General features: G+C 39.1%; 1 protein-coding gene across 29 annotated transcripts in view; it reads left to right on the top strand.

Moving 5' to 3' along the window:
* The window catches only part of LOC126236381 (uncharacterized), a 345701-nt gene that overhangs the window by 206957 nt on the left and 112729 nt on the right, over window positions 1–26015 (top strand). For all 29 annotated transcript variants that reach the window (XM_049945667.1, XM_049945658.1, XM_049945648.1 and 26 more), the window contains 2 exons: window positions 13731–13904; window positions 22800–22940. In XM_049945667.1, the coding sequence (XP_049801624.1) occupies window positions 13731–13904; window positions 22800–22940 (315 nt within the window). The remainder of the gene's footprint in view (window positions 1–13730; window positions 13905–22799; window positions 22941–26015) is intronic.

The following is a 26015-nucleotide window of genomic DNA, read 5'->3' as shown; positions in this document are numbered from 1 at the left end:
GTTAGTATTGCCTCACGTGTTCCAACATTTCTACGGAATCCAAACTGATCTTCCCCGAGGTCCGCTTCTACTAGTTTTTCCATTCGTCTGTAAAGAATTCGGGTTACTATTTTGCAGCTGTGACTTATTAAACTGATAGTTCGGTAATTTTCACATCTGTCAACACCTGCTTTCTTTGGGATTGGAATTATTATATTCTTCTTGAAGTCTGAGGGTATTTCACCTGTCTGATACATCTTGTTCACCAGATGGTAGAGTTTTGTCATGACTGGCTCTCCCAAGGCCATCAGTAGTTCTAATGGAATGTTGTCTACTGCCGGGGCCTTGTTTCGACTCAGGTCTTTCAGTGCTCTGTCAAACTCTTCACGCAGTATCGTATCTCCCATTCCATCTTCATCTACATTCTCTTCCATTTCCATAATATTGTCCTCAAGTACATCGCCCTTGTATAAACCCTCTATATACTCCTTCCACCTTTCTGCCTTCCCTTCTTTGCTTAGAACTGGGTTGCCATCTGAGCTCTTGATATTCATACATATGGTTCTCTTCTCTCCAAAGGTCTCTTTAATTTTCCTGTAGGCAGTATCTATCTTACCCCTAGTTGAGACAAGCCTCTACATCTTTACATTTGTCCTCTATCCATCCCTGCTTAGCCATTTTGCACTTCCTGTTGATCTCATTTTTGAGACGTTTGTATTCCTTTTTGCCTGCTTCATTTACTGCATTTTTATATTTTCTCCTTTCATCAATTAAATTCAATATTTCTTCTGTTACCCAAGGATTTCTATTAACCCTCGTCTTTTTACCTACTTGATCCTCTGCTGCCTTCACTACTTCATCCCTCAAATCTACCCATTCTTCTTCTACTGTATTTCCTGTCAGTTGTTCCCTGAAACTCTCTACAACCTCTGGTTCTTTCAGTTTATCCAGGCCCCATCTCCTTAAATTCCCACCTTTTTGCAGTTTCTTCAGTTTCAATCTGCAGTTCATAACCAATAGATTGTGGTCAGAATCCACATCTGCCCCTGGAAATGTCTTACAATTTAAAACCTGGTTCCTAAATCTCTGTCTTACCATTATATAATCTATCTGATACCTTTTAGTATCTCCAGGATTCTTCCAGGTATACAACCTTCTTTTATGATTCTTGAACCAAGTGTTAGCTATGATTAAGTTATGCTCTGTGCAAAATTCTACAAGGTGGCTCCCTCTTTCATTTCTTCCCCCCAATCCTTATTCACCTACTATGTTTCCTTCTCTCCCTTTTCCTACTGACGAATTCCAGTCACCCATGACTACTAAATTTTCGTCTCCCTTCACTACCTGAATAATTTCTTTTATCCTGTCATACATTTCATCAATTTCTTCATCATCTGCATAGCTAGTTGGCATATAAACTTGTACTACTGTAGTAAGCATGGGCTTTGTGTCTATCTTGGCCACAATAATGCGTTCACTATGCTGTTTGTAATAGCTAACCCGCACTCCTATTTTTTTATTCATTATTAAACCTACTCCTGCATTACCCCTATTTGATTTTGTATTTATAACCCTGTAATCACCTGACCAAAAGTCTTGTTCCTCCTGCCGCTGAACTTCACTTATTCCCTCTATATCTAACTTTAACATATCCATTTCCCTTTTTCAATTTTCTAACCTACCTGCCCTATTAAGGGATCTGACATTCCACGCTCCGATCCGTAGAACGCCAGTTTTCTTTCTCCTGATAACGACGTCCTCTTGAGTAGTCCCCGCCCGGAGATCCGAATGGGGGACTATTTTACCTCCGGAATATTTTACCCAAGAGGACGCCATCATCATTTAATCATACAGTAAAGCCGCATGTCCTCGGGAAAAATTACGGCTGTAGTTTCCCCTTGCTTTCAGCCGTTCGCAGTACCAGCACAGCAAAGCCGTTTTGGTTAATGTTACAAGGCCAGATCAGTCAATCATCCAGACTGTTGCCCGTGCAACTACTGAAAAGGCTGCTGCCCCTCTTCAGCAGCCACATGTTTGTCTGGCCTCTCAACAGATACCCCTCCGTTGTGGTTGCACCTACGGTACGGCCATCTGTATCGCTGAGGCACGCAAGCCTCCCCACCAACGGCAAGGTCCATGGTTCATGTCTGTACAATGCTGTTGCTTCGTGAACAGTCAGAGATGCAGTGGCGTCAGTAGCAGCCAGCACGCGGTAGTCATTCCTGATAAGAGCTGCGCGCTACGTCACTACTGATAAGCGCACAGCCAGCCAATCAGAGCCCGACCGGATGGGCGTTGCTGCACCGGAAGTTCTTTTTAGCAGCGGATCGCACTCTGTTAGAACTAGAGCTCGATCCTCGAGCCCTGGCGGCAGCCAGGCGAAGCTCTTTCAAGGTCACCCACCTTGGGTAGCTGATGCGTGTGAGTGAAGACAGCCATGGCAACAGCATTGTACAGACAGCCATGCAATACTGTAATTGAAGACACAGAAGCATGTTTATACTGTTGTACATATCTTTTACTTTAGGTTAGGCTGCGGAAGTTAAGACTCCCGGGGAGGTGGGTGGGTAACTATTTTTATCGATGATTTATTACATTTTATTAAATATAACTACACATTGATCTTGCCAAAAGCCGAGAAGCGATTCTTCTTAGTGTTTTAGTCTCTGGGACACTCTGGGATGCTCTCTGGGTGACAGCCATGTGTGACTCTGAATCTTACTGTTGGCACTACACCTGCTGGCAGATGATATTCACTGGGCATTTGCCATACACACACCTTACCATCAGATCGCCACATTGTGTACCATTATTTGTCACTCCACACAACATGGCTGTCTTCACTTACATGCATCAGCTACGCAAGGCAGGTGACCTTGAAAGAGCTTCGCCTGGCTGCCGCCAGGGCTCGAGGATCGCGCTCTAGTTCTAACAGAGCGTGATTCGCTGTTAAAAAGAATTCCCGGTGCGGCAACGCCCTTCCCGTCGGGCCGTGATTGGCTGCCGCGCTTCCTTATCAGCAGCGCCAGCGCCTAAGAATACTGCGCAACAACAGTTGTTAGGAGGGCCTATTGTTTTTGTAGGCTGCAAAATCAGTTTCTCATGTACCACTACAGAGGTAGTAGCAGGCAATTCATGGTTTACAATTGCTATAATACGAGGAGGTGATTCAGCACTTGGAGGACTGGAGAGCTATAATGAGAGAGATATTATAGCATCCGTACGTTTTCAATTGGTGTTATTCCAAACAAGAATTACGATACTGCAGTTGTAACAACGGACAAGCCATTTTTATTATATACGAAGAACAGGAGGAAGATTAATGCACATTACACAGGAATAGGCCAGCTAAATCAGTGTGCATCCACTCTGTTAGTTACTTAGGCTTAGGCTTAGGCTAATGGGAGTTACATTGCATTCTGGCCGACTGGTTATGGGTTGAATCATTACAAGCCTGGACAGTACATTCTACTGCAGCATTGATTCCATGCCAAAAACGGCAGTGCCGTGCTGTCTCCTTCATCATTAACATCTCCCAGTGTGGAACAGCAGGAGGGGAGAAGGGATGACAATTTTGGCATTCCTCTTCTTCCATAGTTAATAATAAGATGCAGTCAGTGATACTGAGATTGTGGTCCAGAGAAAAAAAAAAGTCTTGTGCAGTGTATTGGCACCTTTTTGCATATAGCCTGATAATCCTGCTATATTGACAACAATATCCTGTGGAGTAATGGGTCATGCCCTGTGGCTGTGGTTACTTCACTTTCAGTAATTGGGAACTCACTAACTGTATGATTCTGTTTGTCATTGAGACCCAAAGTGCCTCATCATTTTAAATTCTGTATCTGGTATCTGGACCCACAGACAGAGAAAACATGGTGTCTGCATTTGCATACTGTGTAGTGTGTCAGTAGTGAATGTCATAATTGTAGCTATGTAGATAGGTGGACTATTTTTGAAGGCTTTGGGAGACTTCACTGGGTGCCAAACAAGGCGATTTGGGATGTGTAGTACATAATCAAGCGAAATTTTGCACCATATAATATACATTTGAAGCTGACGCCATAAGTTATTACTAGTGCCTCTTTCTCTGTTTGTGATTAATTACAGCGGGTAGCTATGAATGTACTCTATACAAATGGGATTGGCTGTTACTTGCCATATCTATGTTCATGTGATAGTATGGCCCCTATCTCCATACTGTGTAGCATTGGCTATTAACGTAAAATATTTGCCAAGTGTGAACATTGTTGAACATGTAGTCAATCACAAAAAACTATTTTTCTAATTGTAGAAATGTTTAGCGGTATGTTTTGCTCCACAAGAATGTCTCCTCCTCTTACGAGAATCGATTTAAGGTGTAAGAGATCTGAAACACCAAGTTATAAATTTACAATAGTAATTTACTTCATGAGAAATGACTGTTACTCCATAACGGTGGTGTGCGTATGACAGTTCCTCTTTGGCCTCAAACCCATTTATTCAAAAAGTGCCCTAAATACTTAATGCTCATATGAAAAACAAACTGCATTTACTGCCCTGGCAGTATAGTAATTTATTTTGAATCCATAGTAATTTTTGAGAACATATCTCATGGAAAACAGAAGTCCAGCAAAAAGCGGCTGACGTTTGTGCTCTATTCACTATCACTGCCTACCATCATGGTATGAAGGTCTGAAGATGGTCCAAAACTGAATGAAATTGGTTGCCACAAAATAAATGTTATTTGCAGTCAAGACTGTTTGTGGTCATTAAAAAAAAAAAGAAAAAAAGAAAAAATCTATTTTGAAAGTGAGTGAACAGTACTTAAAGTCTAAAACCATATACTGTTCTCTAGTAGTATGTTTCCCAATAATTCGTAGAGTTGAGAATGTCTTGGATCAATTGTTTGAGATACCTCTGAAATACAGTATCAGATTGGACATAATGGACAGAAATCAATTACTCTTATGTAACCCAATGGCTGTGTTAAGAACGAAGAGCTTCCTTGATTTGTCATGTAAGGGAAGCTATAAATATGTATCTGCCAGATCATTCTTGCAAAAATGCAGTACAGCTAATTGTGCCGGCATCTCCTATGGCTGTGGAATCAGGTAGAGGTTCACATTTACTTGGAAGTTTACTGCAGCCTTGAAATAACTACATGTATGAATAGACTTGTTCAGTTTTTTATGGTAGCCATGGCTGTTGCCCACTTGTTAGTGGAAATGTTTTGTGGTGACCCCCAAATTCCTGTAATCTATTGTAACGTTATGCATATACAGGCGAGCTAATTGGCCACCCTGTAGTGGTAGAAGTAAGATGAACTTTTATGACTGAACACTGGCTCAGTTTTTATTAATATTTTTTTTAAATATAGGAAAAGGCAAGGTACAATTTATTTATAATAATATACATCAGCTACAAATTTTATTTTATAAGCATTTACAGCGTCTTTGACCCAGACACATGCTGATTCTTGCTCATTTATTTTGCGTTGATTCCTTGTCCTGAGTACAAATGGCGTAGTGCCACTGAATATGACTTCCCAAGATCACGATTATAGTTCTCAAACACTTGAAATGTATGAAAAGAAATCACATTTCTGCTATTGAATGTTTCAAGTCCAGCAACACCTTTAACAGTTTACTATTTTGCCAGTAACTGTGTTTAAATGTTGTTTGCACATGGTATTACAAAACTGTGCTAATTTAAATGTGGTCAGTTGCATGTGTTAGTGGGCATCACTGTTGAAAAGAGAACAAAAAGATACCTCTGCCAGGAAGGCATAAATAATTGTTTGAGTAATACATAACAAAAAATGTTGCCATTTAACATGAGCACACTTGTGCAAGAATACTGGCTTATTTATTTATGGACAAACCTTATCTATATTCATTGTGCGTAGTCTGGGTTTGACTGAGTGTTTATAACATTTCCATTATTTCAGTGTTGTTGTAATATTAATTTAGTATGCGAATGTGGTCATGTTAAGTCAAATTGTGTCTTTAGAGCTTCAGAATGATGTCTTTTTGGTGGGGATAGCCTTCAGCCAATAGAGGAGCAGACAAAACACTGCAGGGATCAAGGAGTGACCGGAACTTTTCGAATTAAGAATTCAAGGGAGTGATTCGGACTCTTTATGACAAGTTCTGGAGGAAGGCAGACCTGTTTAAAGTAAAGTGCATAATTCAGTTGTACAGGTGATTGTTTCTGAGTGGTGAACAGCTGCTACAATACTTGACCTTTTGAAGGAACTTATATTTTGAGATGAATGTGCTCCAGAGTAGGACTCTAACTTTTGCAACCTGCTTCATGAAACTGAGAACAGACATACTATGAGTTACCATTCTTTGTAATGCTTGTGTTAATTTGTGAATCATCAAGTCAAACTCTTAACTGTTTTGAGATGGAGAAACTTTCGTTTATAGTGATCATGAAATGGACTTAGCTTTTGCGAGTCTTTGATGACTATTTAGTTTGGGGATTTTGCTGCCATCCTCATAATGCTCTCAATGTAACTTTACTGCATTTGATAAGGGTATTTTTGTTTATATTTTAACTGTATATCTTAGGATGATATGTGCCTCTGACTGAACTGTTTACTTCATGAATAATGGAACTGAGTTTGACAGATACGCAGCTGTGTGGATGCTTTTAAAAAGCTTTGTGCTTAAAAGTCTTTTGCACACCCAAGTGTAAGTTTATGACTGGCACAAAGTCTGGTATACCAGACCAATGAGTTTGAAAGCCCATTGGACGGTATGGGAATAGATGACAACTGCTATGTGACGAGGTTGTATGTGTGGCCACTGCTGTCGCCGCCATAAGCACTGTTGCTTAGATATGCCCTGTCAGACTGCCTATCAGCACCCACTGCTTACCTTTAAAGACAGCAGCGCAGTGACTCTGCAGTTAGTTGTGATTTCTGTGCACTACAGTATCCTTTACTGTATGGTTAAAGGATGATGGCGTCTTCTTGGGTAAAATATTCCAGAGGTAAAATAGTCCCCCATTCGGATCTCTGGGCGGGGACTAGTCAAGAGGACATCATTATCAGGAGAAAGAAAACTGGCGTTCTACGGATCGGAGTGTGGAATGTCAGATCCCTTAATCGGGCAGGTAGGTTAGAAAATTTCAAAAGGGAAATGGATAGGTTAAAGTTGGATATAGTGGGAATTAGTGAAGTTCGGTGGCAGGAGGAACAAGACTTTTGGTCAGGTGAATACAGGGTTATGAATACAAAATCAAATAGGGGTAATGCAGAAGTAGGTTTAACAATGAATAAAAAAAAATAGGAGTGCGGGTAAGCTACTACAAACAGCATAGTGAACGCATTATTGTGGCCAAGATAGACACGAAGCCCACGCCTACTACAGTAGTACAAGTTTATATGCCAACTAGGTCTGCAGATGATGAAGAAATTGATGAAATGTATGATGAGATACAAGAAATTATTCAGGTAGTGAAGGGAGACGAAAATTTAATAGTCATGGGTGAATGGAATTCGAGAGTACGTAAAGGGAGAGAAGGGAATTTAGTAGGTGGATATGGATTTGGGGTAAGAAATGAAAGAGGAAGCCGTCTGGTAGAATTTTGCACGGAGCATAACTTAATCATAGCTAACACTTGGTTCAAGAATCATAAAAGAAGGTTGTATACATGGAAGAAGCCTGGAGATACTAGAAGGTATCAGATAGATTATATAATGGTAAGACAGAGATTTAGGAACCAGGTTTTAAACTGTAAGACATTTCCAGGGGCAGATGTGGACTCTGACCACAATCTATTGGTTATGAACTGGAGATTAAAACTGAAGAAACTGCAAAAAGGTGGGAATTTAAGGAGATGGGACATGGATAAACTGAAAGAACCAGAGATTGTACAGAGTTTCAGGGAGAGCATGAGGGCACAATTGACAAGAATGGGGGAAAGAAATACAGTAGAAGAAGAATGGGTAGCTTTGAGGGATGAAGTAGTGAAGGCAGCAGAGGATCAAGTAGGTAAAAAGACGAGGACTAGTAGAAATCCTTAGGTAACAGAAAAAATATTGAATTTAATTGATTAAAGGAGAAAATATAAAAATGCAGTAAATGAAGCAGGCAAAAAGGAATACAAACATCTCAAAAATGAGATCAACAGAAAGTGCAAAATGTCTAAGCAGGGATGGCTATAGGACAAATGTAAGGATGTAGAGGCTTATCTCACTAGAGGCAAGATATATACTGCCTACAGGAAAATTAGAGAGACCTTTGGAAAAAAGAGAACCACTTGTATGAATATCAAGATCTCAAAGGGAAACCCAGTTCAAGAGAAGGGAAAGCAGAAAGGTGGAAGGAGTATATAGAGGGTCTATACAAGGACGATGTACTTGAGGACAATATTATGGAAATGGAAGAGGATGTAGATGAAGATGAAATGGGAGATATGATACTGCGTGAAGAGTTTGACAGAGCACTGAAAGGCCTGAGTCGAAACAAGGCCCCCGGAGTAGACAACATTCCATTAGAACTACAGACGGCCTTGGGAGAGCCAGTCCTGACAAAACTCTACCTTATGGTGAGCAAGATGTACGAGACAGGCGAAATAAGACTTCAAGAATATAATAATTCCAATCCCAAAGAAAGCAGGTGTTGACAGATGTGAAAATTACCGAACTATCAGTTTAATTAGTCCCAGCTGCAAAATACTAACGCCAATTCTTTACAGACGAATGGAAGAACTGGTAGAAGCCGACCTCGGGGAAGATCAGTTTGGATTCCGTAGAAATGTTGGAACACGTGAGGCAGTACTGACCTTAAGACTTATCTTAGAAGAAAGATTAAGAAAAGGCAAACCTACTTTTCTAGCATTTGTAGACTTAGAGAAAGCTTTTGACAATGTTGACTGGAATACTCTCAAATTCTAAAGGTGGCAGGGGTAAAATACAGCGAGAGAAAGGCTATTTACAATTTGCATAGAAACCAGATGGCAGTTATAAGAGTCGAGGGACATGAAAGGGAAGCAGTGGTTGGGAAGGGAGTGAGACAGGGTTGTAGCCTCTCCCCGATGTTATTCAATCTGTATATTGAGCAAGCAGTAAAGGAAACAAAAGAGAAATTTGGAGTAGGTATTAAAATCCATGGAGAAGAAATAAAAACTTTGAAGTTAGTCAATGACATTGTAATTCTGTCAGAGACGGCAAAGGACTTGGAAGAGCAGCTGAACGGAATGGACAGTGTCTTGAGAGGAAGATATAAGATGAACATCAACAAAAGCAAAACAAGGATAATGGAATGTAGTCGAATTAAGTCGGGTGATTCTGAGGGAATTAGATTAGGGAATGAGACACTTAAAGTAGTAAAGGAGTTTTGCTATTTGGGGAGCAAAATAACTGATGATGGTCGAAGTAGAGAGGGGATAAAATGTAGACTGGCTATGGCAAGGAAAGTGTTTCTGAAGAAGAGAAATTTGTTAACATCGTGTATGGATTTAAGTGTCAGGAAATCGTTTCTGAAAGTATTTGTATGGAGTGTAGCCATGTATGGAAGTGAAACATGGACGATAAATAGTTTGGACAAGAAGAGAATAGAAGCTTTCGAAATGTGGTGCTACAGAAGAATGCTGAAGATTAGATGGGTAAATCACATAACTAATGAGGAGGTATTGAATAGAATTGGGGAGATGAGAAGTTTGTGGCACAACTTGACAAGAAGAAGGGACCAGTTGGTAGGACATGTTCTGAGGTATCAGGGGATCACAAATTTAGCATTGGAGGGCAGCGTTGAGGGTAAAAATAGTAGAGGGTTAACAAGAAATGAATACACTAAGCAGATTCAGAAGGATGTAGGTTGCAGTAAGTACTGGGAGATGAAGCAGCTTGCACAGGATAGAATAGCATGGAGAGCTGCATCAAACCAGTCTCAGGACTGAAGACCACACCACCAACAACAACAACATAGTTTTCAATCTTGATTTGCTCACTGGATTTTTTATTCTGCTGTGCTATCTCCATTTTCTGGCTGTCTCTTGTGTTATCCACCTGTTACTTTTTGGCGGCTCGCTGTCGATGCTCTTGGCCAGTCTCCACTGCTTCTCAAGTCATTTCTGGTTTATGTCTGATTCCGGTCACTAGGAAAAGCTTGTCAAGTTTGCTAAATAGGATGGTAACCAAAACTAGTGCTGCGTGATTGTTAATTTTGTTATCCAAACAGAAACATATCCTAACCAAATATATTTTTTACTGTGAGAGAGATAACTACAAGTAATGATCGTATTCATGGTGCTTGTTTCTAGCTATCTGAAACCCTTGATTTGTCCACTTAGTGGGATCTACTGATGTTGCCCACTGTAATAGCCAATGCTTTGGTACATGTGCCAGCTGATTAATGACATGACTGTCCCTGTTTTCCACCTGGACCTTTGTCTGCTGATTGTTTACAGTCCACTGACCCACCAGATTGATTGGTGTTCTATATAGTGGTTAATAGCATCAAACACTCCACTATGCCATGTTGATGGTGGCAGCCACTTGCTCAAGCACATGCCAACTAGGTAATTGGGCTTGTGGTATGTCTCGCAACCCATACTATAATAATGACTGTGGCATCATCCATACTTCGAAAAGCAATTAGAATGATTTCTGTAATTTCTGCAGTATTACAGTGCCAGAGCAACAATGTTGTGTTGGAGAGGCAATGTGGCATCCCATTCCAACCTGGGGAGCCAACCAGTGGCATCAGGGCAACTTACTAGTTAATTTATGCCATGCTGGTTGGCTTATAGATGAAGAGCCTGATGAAGATGATAGCTGTCATTTGACTGCCAACATCAGTTACTAAATATTCTGTAACCATTGTCCTTGTCGTTGTCCTAGAAGGGTTACTGAGCAAAAGTAGTTACAAAAAATGCTCCTGGCCTTTGTGAGACTTCATCAAGGTATCAGTCTGAAAAGGTTAATGCATTTCTTTCATTGTGTTTCTCTGATGACAACCTGACAATGACATTGTGAACTGGCAATGGTGCACAAGATAGGAAACTTCCTGGCAGATTGAAACTGTGTGCCGGACCGAGACTCAAACTCGGTACCTTTGCCTTTCGCGGGCAAGTTCTCTACCGACTGAGCTACCCAAGCACGACTCACGACCCGTCCTCACAGCTTTACTTCCGCCAGTACCTCGCCTCCTACCTTCCAAACTTTACAGAAGCTCTCCTGCGAACCTTGCAGAACTAGCACTCCTGAAAGAAAGGATATTGCGGAGACATGGCTTAGCCACAGCCTGTGGGATGTTTCCAGAATGTTTCTCATTCTGTGCACAAGATACATTGCAAGAGGCACATTAGAATTGCACAGCTGGGGTAAACCTTGAAGTGCCATGTCCAATGCTCCATAGGACTGACCTCACTATTTTATCTATTGGTTAATTTAAAGTTCTGTAGGTACATTGTGAGTTTACTGCCCATAATATTTCATGAGCCAATGGCTGCAACTTTTGCAGCAATTCATGTAAGTGATTACTAGAAGGTAGAAATATAGTATGCCATCAGACCGGGTCTCAAGTGGCACACAGTTGCCATGAAATAGAAGAAGAAATACCATAAATAGATGTCCCAAGTTTCTTCTGCTGTGTTCAAGACAACGATGCTGGTGTTACTGACTGTTGTTGTGAGTGCAGCAGTTGTAATAACTGCTCGTTACGGATTTGCTGTACTGTTACCTTCCGCTCCAATATTTTTTCCCGTCTGTGATGCTACTCTTATTGCTGCTACAGCTGCTGCTGAGGCTGGGCTACTGTTTCCACAAGGCAAGAAATTGTGGATCCGTAGTGAAAACACTGCACATGGAGAACATTCCTTCTCACCTGTCCACCATCTATAATAATAGTATCAATTGAGACAGTAACTACATGGAATGACAAAGCTGTGAAAGTCACTAGTTAAGCTGATGAGAAAAATGCCACAGTGAACCAGCAGACTACATAAAATCCAACAACAAACCAAATTTATCTCTAGCCAAAGTTCAGAAATTCATAATCATAAATGAGGTAACAGAGTTGGGTGAACTAATGTTACATTACTGTGAGCTTCACTTATAACACTGCAGTGCTACAGAGCAAGCTGTGCTGTCTGTTTAAGAAGTTTTCCTGAGGCCATAACTACTCTAATGCTGACTTGCTAGAGGTTGTGTCATCCATAGTCTGTGCAGGCGCCTTTTGTGGTCAGAATTGGAAGATGCTGGTTCATACTGTGCTAATGTCTCTGCTTTCAAGTCCATATCAATATTGGTGTGACCATTGGGTGTGCCCAATCCTGCGCAAGAGCTATGAGCGTCGGATGGAAACTTGAAATCCCATTGTCAACTGTGATATGCCAGTAGGTTGGTCTCGATACTTGATATCGCACTGATCTTATATTGTGTGTGCGAGAATAGCTATAGCCTGTCTACAGTGACTGTATTGACCATCAGTGTGATAAATTATTGTATTTACACCCGGTGACGTGTGGGCAATCGTAAACGAAGCGATGATTTGAAATCTGCTGAACCTACAGTAGCTATGTGTAAAATATAAATAGAACAGTAGGCAATAGTAGATTAACACCTCTGTAGCTTTGCAGCTTAATACACCAGGAATGTCTAGCAAATAAGGTACACACTTTTGTCAAGGTATGTATCCCTAAAACATAACTCAGAAACAGTGAACTTTTTCCATTTGGCGTTAAGATATAGTGTATTAACTCTTGATACCCTTGATAAAGCCTCTGCTTTTGCATCTTGTTCTGGCATTTTGTAGCTCTTTTTTTATTATTTTTACAATTTTCAGGATTTCTTTTGTGGCTTTTCTCACTCTTTTGTTATTTTGTTGCAGTTACAATAACTCTTCTAACTCCTTAATCTCTTGTGAGTTTTTCTTGGCCATAATTTGATTTATTTAAGTCCTGGCCCTTCCATTTATAAGCAATGGAAATCTAGGATGGAATGTAAAAATATTATGGAAAGGAAAGTTGTTAATCACCATACAGTGGAGATGCTGAGTTGCACAACAAAAAGACTGTCACAGTATAAGCTTTCAGCCAATAACACTTTCTCGAAACACACACACACACACACACACACACACACACACACGTGCAGATGCAACTCACACACTTGACTGCAGCCTCTGGCTTCAGCTGCCAGACGCTGCAGTCATGTGAGAATGGGTTGCACTCTGTGTGTGTGTGTGTGTGTGTGTGTGTGTGTGTGTGTGTGTGTGGCCTTGTTGGCCGAAAGCTTTTATATTGTGATAGTCTTTTGTTGTACCTATCTGCGACTCAGCATCTCCACTGTATGGTAAGTAGCAACTTTCTTTTCATAATATAGTTATTGTTATATTTCATTAAACATTGTTCTAAACATAATGATTGCTTTCTGTTTTATTGGAGTTATCTAATATTATACCGCTTTCTTTTACTCAGTTTATCTTCTTTTTGCTTGTAAGACTTATGGTGTAGGATTGTGATGGCTTGTGCAGTGTTTTACCAATACATCTTCTTACATTTTTTTTTTTTTCTGTGACTTCCTTTTGACCTCTGAAGAAAGAGCCTTCAGGTGAGAGACCACAGGGCTATTATTGATAATTTTCAAATCACAATTTGTTCATACTTTTGGTTCACAATCTTTTGTCCATCTGCCCTCAAGCTTATGTCTGAATTTGTCATTTCTTTTCTTCATCACTCAGTTTTTTTGGGTAAAAAATACTAATAAATAATCGTTGGCACAGAAAGGTTTAATGTTTTTCCTTTTTTGTATTAAGGCACAACCAGCAAGTCCAACACATTGTGGGGTTTCATCATCTTATGATTCTGAGTCAGATGATGGGCATGCTGGATCTCGTGAACAGGAAAGGGAGAGACAAAACCAAACTTCCCTGCAGCAAGCACAACCAAATTCAGACTTTATTTTGGCTGGCACTTCAGAGGAAAGTGAGGTATGTACTTTCTACAAGAGGCTCAAGTTTTTTTAATGAGTGAGTAATACTAACTATTTGAGTCATACTACATGGGACCCTAAGATAATTTAATCTCAGTATTGCCAGCAGCTATAAAGATTAAGTTGTATAGAAGAGCTAAGTGAGAAGTTCTTGGCCTGACACACAAATGTTTTTGGTACCAAGGAAACTTTGTTTTTGTAACACTGGTGTATGTGTAAGTGTAGACTTTCTAGACATATATTTCTGAAGGTAAGCTCGTGGGTTTTCAGCCAGGTGACAATGTTGAAATACCACAATATTTCAACATATGTCACAACCTTTATCTTCTGTCAAACTGTCAAGACACTGAGGATGTTTTCTTATTTATAAATGAGAGTTTGTGTGGCTGCCAGTGAAGTCTGGGCTTTGCTGGGTGCATAGTAGGAGTGCTTGTGTGGGCACAGTTGATCACCATTCTGGGCTGTTTACCTAAATACAGCAATAAAACACTATTCTGACCACTACAAGATCTTTGTGAAGGATCCATTGAACCTACATACCTGGTATTCCATGTAAATGTGGTCACCAGTTCATCATCAAACAATGCCTGTAACTTGCAGTACTGCAGGAAATAGTTAGATATGTATCTTCAGGGAAACAAAAATTAGTTATATCAGAGCACAACCTCAACAAGAACTTGTATTGATTTTGAGAACACAAACTTCTTTTGCCTATCCAGCAGATGATGGCAGCACATCATATATCGATAGGAATAAGGACTCGTGAAAAATTGGTCAGTAGCATGAGAGCTTATTTGATGTTGAAACTCACAGAATGGCTAAAGGAAACACATCAGTGGATGGCATGCAGGATAGATCATGAACACGTGTACTAGAAATCAAGTGGCACATTCATTTCCACTCCCACCAGCACTTCAACTGAGAGGGCATCTGCAGTGTCTTAACACTTGCCAGGAGGTGATGGATATAACACTTGTCAAAATATCACTTCGTTCGGCACTACCATCCTGCTAAAAATTAAAGTGTTTCCATTGTATTTTGCAGTAACATAAACTGTGTCACAACTTGTTGTGCAAATTGGTGACACATTCCAGTCCAGAGGAGTGATGTAAATCTGTATGTTTTCTTACTAAAAGGTACAATTATTTTTTTTTAATTTTTTTTATTTATTTATTTATTTATTTATTTATTTGGGGGGGGGGGTGTACTTTTATTTTGCTTGAGGTTAGCTATACGAAGAGACGGTGATTGCAGTGACTTTGGGAGAGTACATATGTGCTCTGATGCCTAACAAGTATTCCTTTGATTGCCAGCCCACCCTAGGAATGCACATGCCTTCAAAGCATTGTTATATTACCAATGAACATGTGTTGTCAGAAAAATTAACTTTTGACAGTTTTTACTGTTCTTCTGTGTATGAAATGTTCAAGGTGATTGTGTAATGTAGTTCATGTGCGTAGCAATGAAAAGGATATATGGATTGTTAACTCAACAGTAGTATTGCATGTTAGTCCTTAATATGTGGTATAGCAGCTCTGGATTCTAAAACAATTAGAACAAAGTCCAAGATAAACTCCAAGAGAAGTTTGAGAGAATAGTAGTCACACAAAGTGAAAGCAAGTAACATCACATTAGAAGAAATAATTTCACTGAATTTGTGACCTCCCAGTGCAGTATGTCTGGAAAGTACAGATCATATTTAAGATGTTAGTTGAGAAGAGAGAAGACAGTTGATTAAATTGATTTAGTATATCTTTCCCGTTTTGCTTTTACATTTTTTGTTTATGTGTTGGCAACATTACAGTGACGTAGGCTACAGAGGGGCTGAGCAGAGATACCTCTGGATGAAATCAGGATAGCAGTTTGGTACCTGTGAAGCATCTCCGATGCTAGTAAAACATTGTCATAGTTCAATTATTTGTTAACCATATTTACAGTCATCTTGTTCCACACTGGCCTTGTAGCTGATTCCTCGTTCAACTGCATGCTGGATTCCTGCTGACAGCTGCTGAGTCAGCTCTTCGTCCGCAGGCCCAGGTGAAGAGTGAATGATCTCCTGCTGTAGTGCGCTACCAGCACAGCTATGGTCCAGCACGAATGGTCTCATACTAGATGCTGGAGTGTGCTCGATTCCACTCCGAATTCTATGTTGACCCTTGATCACCCATCCCTGATGTGTTGTTAGAAGTCGTGTGGTTGGTTACTCTCCTTCCTACTGGCCAGGTAGGTTTCAGCCCCTTGTGGCACCTATGTGTTGAACAGGAACATCAACCCCATGAGGCTCTGCTACTGGTTTCCAGGCTGAAGTTAGGTGCTGTCAGCAGTCCATGATGTCGTGGTGTTGGAAGACAGCCAGCTTCTCCATCAGTAATGGTAGGTGACAGACAGTACAAAGTTCATCAGGTGAAGACCTTCATCTGAAGTACATCTAAGGCTGGTTTGTAGGCTGTTCTGGAGTATCTGGGACATGGATTCGTGACAGTATCATAATCATGGAATCGAATGCTATTACTGTGAACACCATTGATGCCAGTGATCAAATCCTTGAGAGCTGGAGAGCTCGAGTCTTTAAAGGGAGCTAATGTGAGGCTGTGATGCGATGCTCAGTTCGTAATGACTGCATGTGTGTGTCTTTTTCTGCTATATTTGCTTAACAGGATCTTAACTGCTTTGTAGGTTCTCTGGTACTGGTTTTTGTGAAATAGGTACAGTTTCTTTAGATATCTGTTATGAGCTAATGAATATGTGTGTCATGCTCCCATTGGTTTTGTGTCCTGTGCTGTTTTCTGCTGAGCTCAGCTTCTCTCTCTCGGTGTGGTGTTGTAACTTGTCGAGGCCTGACCAACTTGTGACATACCGTTTATTTCCTGGTTCTGTCTCTGCCTTGGCATGACCGCACTTTGCTTGTAGCAAGGTGAATGATTTTTTAAAAAGTTTCCAATTTTCAACCCCTTACTACTCTGTGCCATAAGAAGGCAGAAATGGCCAATAAAATGACATTTGTAATGTCCTAACATGACTACTTAAATAATGTTTGACATGTTAAAAGTGATATAACTAGCATCACAATGAAGTGATAACATGACAATATTCTCTAGCTGCAATGGCATGCGAATAAGTCAGAAAGGAAAGAAACAAAAGGTGCATACTTAGAGGACTAAAATAAGATAAAAACACACAACCAGCTGAGTTTTGCACGATAGGAGCAACAGTGGCTCAAAAGTAAGGATGGTTAGGAAAAGGAAATGTTGGTTATAAACAGAATGGTGTACTCAAACACATATAGTATGGCATGAGAAAAGGTGGGTGTACCTAGAAAGGAGGACCTACACTTGTTTTAACGGATTGGGAGACAGATCTGAGGATTTTGTATGTAAGCACACCACCTGTAAAGAGATAACAGGCGAAACTGATTTGAAAGGAGAAAGGCTGTGCCTGAGGAATGAAGTGAAAGTAGTATAATGTATTTTCGCTAGTATCAAACTACTTAATTTCTGAGACTCACTCCAATGTTGTGCAGAATAAAACTAGCCTGACTTGTAAAAGATGTAGACATTAAGTAAGTAGAAAATGTTGTTGTTGTGGTTGTGGTCTTCAGTCCAAAGACTGGTTTGATGCAGCTCTCCATCTGCTCTATCCTGTGCAAACCTCATCATCTCCAAGTAACTACTGCAACCAACATCCCTCTGAATCTGCTTACGGCATTCAACTCCTGGTCTCCCTCTACAATTTTTACTCCTCACACTTCCCTCCGGTACTAAATTGGTGATCCCTTGATGCCACAGAATGTATCCTACCAACCGATCCCTTCTCTTAGTCAGATTGTACCACAAATTTCTCTTCTCCCCATTTCTAATCAGTACCTTCTCATTAGTTATGTGATCTACCATCTAATCTTCAGCATTCTTTCATAGCACCACATTTCAGAAGTTTTTATTCTCTTCTTGTCTAAACTGTTTAGTGTCCATGTTTCAGTTCCACACACAGCTACACTCCATACAAATACTTTCAGAAAGGACTTCCTGACACTTAAATCTATACTTGATGTTAACAAATTTCTCTTTGTCAGAAAAGCTTTTCTTGTCATTGCCAGCCTACATTTTATATACTCCCTACTTTTTATATACTCCCTACTTTTATAATCATCAGTTACTTTGCTTAGAAAATGTTAAAGATATGAAATATGTCTAAAATTATGTGACTTACGTAATATACAGCAAACTAATAAAGGAATGTAGATTCTATATGAAAGTTTAAGATTTCTATGCTCTCAAAATGTAATTTGACCAAAAATTAGCGTTAAAGCAAAATAAAACCTATTATGAAATGGAAAGGCTGCCAGAGTTTGTTACTTTACCAATGCGAGGTCAGTGTTTCAAAGATTATTTCTTGTAGCCACAGCATGGAAGCACAATCATTTTTGTTTGCTGAAGTTTGTATTAACAGTCAGAGCTCTAGAAAATACATTAAATTTTCTACATATCCTAGCCTTGCATTTTGCCAGACAAAAGTAAACATTATAAGAAATATGCAATCTGAGGCTTTTCTGGCATATATGCTAATGCTTCTGTGGTTCTCAGGTTTATGCCCGCATCCACTCATTGAAAGTCAATCAGCACCACCTGATGATGGCGGAATGGTTGTCTGCTGAAATATTAGAGATGTTAGACAATTGGATCTGGCAGTTCACCTGAGAACCATGGAAACATTATTAGAAATGTCTGTCATTGTAAAGCAGTGCTGTGTCTACAAGTAATGCACATTACTCTCACAGTAATATATTTCCCATAAATTTTCTGATGCAGAGTTTTTTTTTCTCTGCTAAAAGTGTAAAGAAACAAGGTAGTTGTTACCAAAATATATTAGGATATTGTTTATATTAAGGATGAATACATGTGTCAAATAAGATTATTAGTTACAAAGACTTTTAAATGGTGCAAACATTCCACATTACATATAGCATGGAGAGATATTTACGGAGAGATGATCAAAGTGCAGGAATATTTGGTGATACGTACTACTCCAGAAGATTGATGCATATCTCTATGGCTTCTGACTGACTAATGATATTTGCAGCTAAAAGTCTTAAATTAACATGCGGTAGAGATATTGTGCAGGGCTTTATTTTTACTTTGCATGTGGTGAGCTATATTGAGGAACAAAGCATGTCTTCAGCATAGAACAGTGATCACAATAACTTTGAGAAAGGAAATACCCTCTTAGATACACAGATAAGTATTCCTTGGATCGCAGGCCTGCCCTGGAGACCACAGACTTCAAAAGTGTGGTAATATTAACAATGAAAGCATGTTGTCAATGATGGAAATGAACTATTGACAGATTAATATTGTTCTGTACATGGAATATTGAAAGTAGTCATGTAATATATGTCATGTATGTGGAAATGAAAAGGACGTTCAGAGTGTTAACTCAGTAGTGGTGCTGCAAGTTATGCAAAGAAATTTGGAGTAACAATTTTGAAGTTTAAAGCAATTAGAACAAAGTTGGGGAAGAATTCCAAGGTAACAACAATCTTGCAAAGATAAACCAGATAATACTAGATTGGGAGAAATAATTACACTGCAATATTCCGTTCATTCAAAAACATTAACTGGAATTTGGTGCCATCATTAAATTCTTTGTTTTGAATCTCATCCCATAAAACTAAAACAAAAGGTGAAATGATTGAGAAAATGCACAGTATGATATTGGAAGTTAAAAGTGTCTGAATTAACTGGTGTCATAGGTATATAATAAGAAAAAGTACTATTAATGTTACATGAAGAAGGAACTGTAAGAAAACATTATGGAATATCTGTGCTTACTCATTGAATACTGATGTAAAACATGCACAGGAAAGAACTACTTGGCAGTGTTTAGATCATTTTGAAACAATTCATACTGATTTTGTGTGCTGATATGTTACACTAGATGACAATTGTTACCAACACTTCACATCTAATATGAAACTGTAGTCAGACTTATGGGAGGAAACCAGCAGTCATGCACCTACAAGGGTTGAAGTAGCTTTCATCTGGTGTGAAGGTTTATGGCCGGCATCTTCTGGCACAGAGATATTATCTTTGATTACCTTGCAGAGGACAAAACAAATAACGATATGAATTAAGTACAAGTCTACTGGGACAACTGGATGAAAATAATACAGGAGAAAATGTTTAGATAGCAGAAGAGAGAAAGGGAAGGTATGTTTCATCAGTAAAGTGCACCTGACCACAGATGTGATTTGACAGTGGGGTAACTGAGGTATTTGAATTTTGAATTGGTGGAACATTCACCGTGTGCAACAGATTCAGTACTTTTTGACTTCCACCTATTCTCACTTCTAAAGAAATGTGTGTCTGGAAAATATTTTGTGGTCTGTAAATTAGTGATGTTAACCAAGAATAAATATATTTTGTAGACCTTGTGAAATTTTACATCAGTCTTTTGTTTGTTGTTGTGGTCTCCAGTCCTGAGACTGGTTTGATGCAGCTCTCCATGCTACTCTATCCTGTGCAAGCTCCTTCATCTCCCAGTACCTACTGCAGCCTACATCCTTTTGAATCTGCTTGGTGTATTGATCTCTTGGTCTCCCTCTACGATTTTTACCCTCCACGCTGCCCTCCAATGCTAAATTTGTGATCCTTTGATGCCTCAGAACATGTCCTACCAACCGATCCCTTCTTCTTGTCAAGTTGTGCCACAAACTTCTCTTCTCCCCAATCCTATTCAATACCTCCTCATTAGTTATGTGATCTGCCCATCTAATCTTCAGCATTCTTCTGTAGCACCACATTTCGAAAGCTTCTATTCTCTTCTTGTCCAAACTATTTATCGTCCATGTTTCACTTCCATACATGGCTACACTCCATACAAATACTTTCAGAAACGACTTACTGACACTTAAATCTATATTCGATGTTAACAAATTTCTCTTCTTCAGAAACGCTTTCCTTGTCATTGCCAGTCTACATTTTATATCCTCTCTACTTCGACCATCATCAGTTATTTTGCTCCCCAAATAGCATCACCTGACTTAATTCGACTACATTCCATTATCCTCGTTTCGCTTTTGTTGATGTTCATCTTACATCCTCCTTTCAAGACACTGTCCATTCCGTTCAACTGCTCTTCAAAGTCCTTTGCCGTCTCTGACAGAATTACAATGTCATCGGCGAACCTCAAAGTTTTTATTTCTTCTCCCAGGATTTTAATACCTACTCCAAATTTTTCTTTTGTTTCCTCTACTGCTTGCTCAATATACAGATTGAATAACATTGGGGAGAGGCTACAACCCTGTCTCACTCCCTTCCCAACCACTGCTTCCCTTTCATGCCCCTCGACTCTCATAACTGCAATCTGGTTTCTGTACAAATTGTAAATAGCCTTTCGCTCCCTGTATTTTACCCCTGCCACCTTTAAAATTTGAGAGAGAGTATTCTAGTCAACATTGTCAAAAGCCTTCTCTAAGTCTACAAATGCTAGAAAAGTAGGTTTGCCTTCCCTTAATCTTTCTTCTAAGATAAGTTGTAGGGTCAGTATTGCCTCACATGTTCCATCAGTCTTTATCTGCACTAATTTTTGGGCAAATTGTATTGACTTAAAATGAGCTTCATTGAAAAAAAAATTGTTGGCAAGCCAAAATATTTCCATATTGTCTAAATTTTTGGATGAAGCAAGAACAATTGCTGATGATGAGTGATTATGAAATGAATAAAACTGCATACTGTTTTAATAACGGTGCAGTGCAGTAGATCGGAATGATTTACAGAATGGGATAGAAGGTTTCCATTAGTCACTGTAGTTAGGCAGACTTATGATGAACAGAATCAAGTGGTAGAATATTTTGCTAACATTAATGCCATTACCATCTAGTACCCTCCAAGTAATCACTGAAGTAAGTATGTAGCACTCAGAATTCATTGACAGTGAAATGTGCAACTATCCCTTCTCTACCTTTGTTGTATATTCTATGATGTATGATATTCTTGATATGGCACCTAATCTAATACAGCGTGTTGCATCTATTTTAAACCAAATTGCAGAAGTCTTCCGAATGTTTGTAGGTGGGCGAGAGGGCAAAAAATTGTTTTGACCATCTGTCTGAAATTTGAAGAGGACGATATTTATTGAAGCTATTTGTAAAATGTTGGACTTGTTAGACCCATAGTAATTCATGCTTCTTAGTTACCTTTGTTTGTAATGACAGAACACACAGATCTTTTCTTGTGGGAGTGATCTGTACAGTATACTCCTATAAAAGCATCATTAATTGGAGTTGGTTTAAAATTCAAGAAGCCCTGTGATATTCTTTAGGAGTATAATAGTATCAAAAATATGGATTTTTATCACTAATTGATGTTTTGAAGTCTGTATTACCACTGTATTACTGACTGTATTGAAAAGATAGTGTATAGTAATTGATGATGATCTCTCTCTATTCATTTATCTTTGCTTACACATTTTTAAAACAATTATTTTCTTTCTCTTTCAGTTTTGCATTTTACAACAATACACCTTCTGCCAGGTTCAAAAATTTTGTTAAAATATAATAAGTTGTCCATTAGAGAACTACACATTGACATTTATACTGTAATGGAGACAGAACTGGTGATGTTTAAGCAGTGAAAATATTACAGAGGTTAAACAGTAGCAGATCATCAGTAATTTCCTTTTTCTGTTTGCACTGCCAGTGCACAAATTAGAAAAATTGGTATATAATTTACATGCTGATTTTCAGTTTCCATTAGATCTCTACTGTATGCAGATTTTTTAAAATGAGCTGAATATCAGTGTTATGTTCGACACTAACTATTCTTTTTGGTGTATGCAGGCAGTTATGCAATTAGTCTCTTCTATGTATTATGTATTGATAGTCTTGTTTTTATTCCAGAAAATGATAGAAAGCCCAAGAAACTGCCAAGTTTCATCTTCGTGTGAATCTGATTCAGATGCCTCTGGGTACAGTAAATTGTGTTTACGAGTGTCGGAGGACTCAGTGGAAGATGACACAGACCATTCAAGTGGAAAAGATGTGAGTAGGAACCACATTGTTTTTACTATAATGTGTGTTCTGTAAGTCATTTTGTGCAAATGTAATTACCTGAATAGTCAGCAATTGTCATTGTTCTTGAATTTTTCATATGAGTGTTAGTGAGTCAGAAGCACTTAATAGATTATTGCACTTTAAAACTGATGTGCAAGTTGTATGCCTTTTTAACTGCACTTGACAGATCTGTCTGCGGTTGAGTAAGAGGCATTGTGATTCCTTGCGGGGGGGGGGGGGGGGGGGGGGAAGAGAGAGAGAGAGAGAGAGATTGATGCAGAAGATGACACAGTGTCATAACCTAAATAACAGCTGTTTACCTTATATCATTTCAGTGATTGAAAGTACAGGGTCTACCTCATCTTTAAGATGAATTACTTAATGCTAAATGGGTAGGTAAAGGTAATCTGTTTGTTCATATCTCAGAATTTTTGCATATTTAATTTTGGGGAAAGAAATTCTCTCTCTCTTTCTCTCTCTCTCCTGGCATGGTAGAGTAACTGGCATGAATGGAGGTTAGAACTGATTGGAGGGAGATAGCAGAGTGGCTGCTCTTAGATGTAAATGAAAGTAGGAGTAGCTCCTCCCACTGAAAAACAGCAGGCAAGAAAGTGACCACTAAAATCCATTGAATTAGGATGAAGTGGGGCCAAATAACTAAATATGAAATAATAAATATAGCTTATATGCAAGAACAGAAATAATGAGGATGATATGAAGCCAGTTAGAGAAAGTAATGAAATAAAAAGGAAAATGATTGATGACCATGGCCTGGAGAATTAAAAGGGACCAGAGGCAGAGGTGGTCAGGGATTAGCAGGTTTAGGCCAGGACAGTTGTGCAACTGTAGAAATATGTTGGAGGGACAGTACCCACTTTTGTAACTAAGAAAAACTGGTAAGGGGAGAGACAGGTATCATGGATTTGTATAATATGAATTACAAAGCGACCGTTAAAGTCTGTGTTACATTGAGTAGTATACTCTTTAACTAGATAATTGGTTCATACACAGAATGCATGATGGAGGCAGCAAAATTTGTAGCATATTCTACCTTCAGTGTCATTTCTCTAAATTTACCCAATAGGATAATTTGAGGACAAAGTTTCCATTCTCCATAGATTCCCACTTAAAATGCTGAACATCTTTTTTTACATTTTCACAGGGCTGAACTGGCCTGTTTCAATTCTAGTAGCACAAATCTTATATTTCATTCAGTGTCTGGTGTCATCACTATTTGGTGGAGATTGCTAACACTGGAGCAGAATTGTAGGTTTTATTGCCATAGTATTTTTTTGTGGTTTCCTTCATAGAGATACCACACTTTCCCAGAATTCTTCCAAGAAATCTACGTCTTCCGAAATCTACGTCTTCCATTACCCTATTACCAATTTTGTATCATCATCCAAGTACCCATTCACAAGCCCCAGTAATCATGAGCTAAGAAAGAGGATACTGCCACATTTTATACAATGTGAAATTTAATAGGATTTCAGTTCTATTTGGGTTGAGTAGTCATTACTCTTTTTCAATACTAGAATTGATTTTTTTTCATGCCCCCCCCCCCTCCCCCTTTTCCTCATCTTGCCCGCCTCCACATTGTTCACTTTCATTACATGTATCTTGTCCTGATTTTACTTGCTCCAGTATTCCTTTTTGTAGTTTATAAACATTTTCCTATTTTCCCATAACCCCTCCTCCTGTACATAGTTTCTGCACTTGGTACATGTGGGTGTTCTACGTAATTCCACAGCTGTTTATGAAAACAAAGTGACCCCACTTAATTTAGTTTAAGAAATTGTCAGATGTTTCTGTTTGAATGACATGCTGATATCCATAAAAATTATGAACGTTAAGGGTATGCAAAAATATATCCCATTCATTAACAATATCTCTTTAAAGGAACTTTTGAACTGAGGAACTTATTTTCTCACTGACACCATGAGCGAGAAGACTAAATCTTCAGGATTATGAGTAACTTCTGATTATCAGCTGCATGTCCCAGAATGAGTTATTACAAAAATTTGCTGTGAAAACCTTCATATTTTTCATATTTTAATGGTACTCATACCATTTATGAAACACTGCAGATGATTTTGATGTCAAGACGAATCTCTTTTGTCTTATTTTGACTGCCTTATACATCCTGAGAAAGCTTTTGACAACGTTAACTGGAATACTCTCTTTCAAATTCTGAAGGTGGCAGGGGTAAAATACAGGGAGCGAAAGGCTATTTACAATTTGTACAGAAAACAGATGGCAGTTATAAGAGTCGAGGGGCATCAAAGGGAAGCGGTGGTTGAGAAAGGAGTGAGACAGGGTTGTAGCCTCTCCCCGATGTTATTCAATCTGTATATTGAGCAAGCAGTAAAGGAAACAAAAGAAAAATTCGGAGTAGGTATTAAAATTCATGGAGAAGAAGTAAAAACTTTGAGGTTCGCCGATGACATTGTAATTCTGTCAGAGACAGCAAAGGACTTGGAAGAGCAGTTGAACGGAATGGACAGTGTCTTGAAAGGAGGATATAAGATGAACATCAACAAAAGCAAAATGAGGATAATGGAATGTAGTCAAATTAAATCGGGTGATGCTGAGGGGATTAGATTAAGAAATGAGACACTTAAAGTAGTAAAGGAGTTTTGCTATTTAGGGAGCAAAATAACTGATGATGGTCGAAGTAGAGAGGATATAAAATGTAGAAGGGCAATGGCAAGGAAATCGTTTCTGAAGAAGAGAAATTTGTTAACATCGAGTATAGATTTAAGTGTCAGGAAGTCGTTTCTGAAAGTATTTGTATGGAGTGTAGCCATGTATGGAAGTGAAACATGGACGATAACCAGTTTGGACAAGAAGACAATAGAAGCTTTAGAAATGTGGTGCTACAGAAGAATGCTGAAGATAAGGTGGGTAGATCACGTAACTAATGAGGAGGTATTGAATAGGATTGGGGAGAAGAGAAGTTTGTGGCACAACTTGACTAGAAGAAGGGACCGGTTGGTAGGGCATGTTCTGAGGCATCAAGGGATCACAAATGTAGCATTGGAGGGCAGCGTGGAGGGTAAAAAT

The sequence above is a fragment of the Schistocerca nitens genome, chromosome 2 (assembly GCF_023898315.1).
Source record: "Schistocerca nitens isolate TAMUIC-IGC-003100 chromosome 2, iqSchNite1.1, whole genome shotgun sequence".
Taxonomy (NCBI): domain Eukaryota; kingdom Metazoa; phylum Arthropoda; class Insecta; order Orthoptera; family Acrididae; genus Schistocerca; species Schistocerca nitens.
The sequence above is the reverse complement of the archived record's forward strand: the minus strand, read 5'-3'. Positions and strand labels throughout refer to the sequence as shown.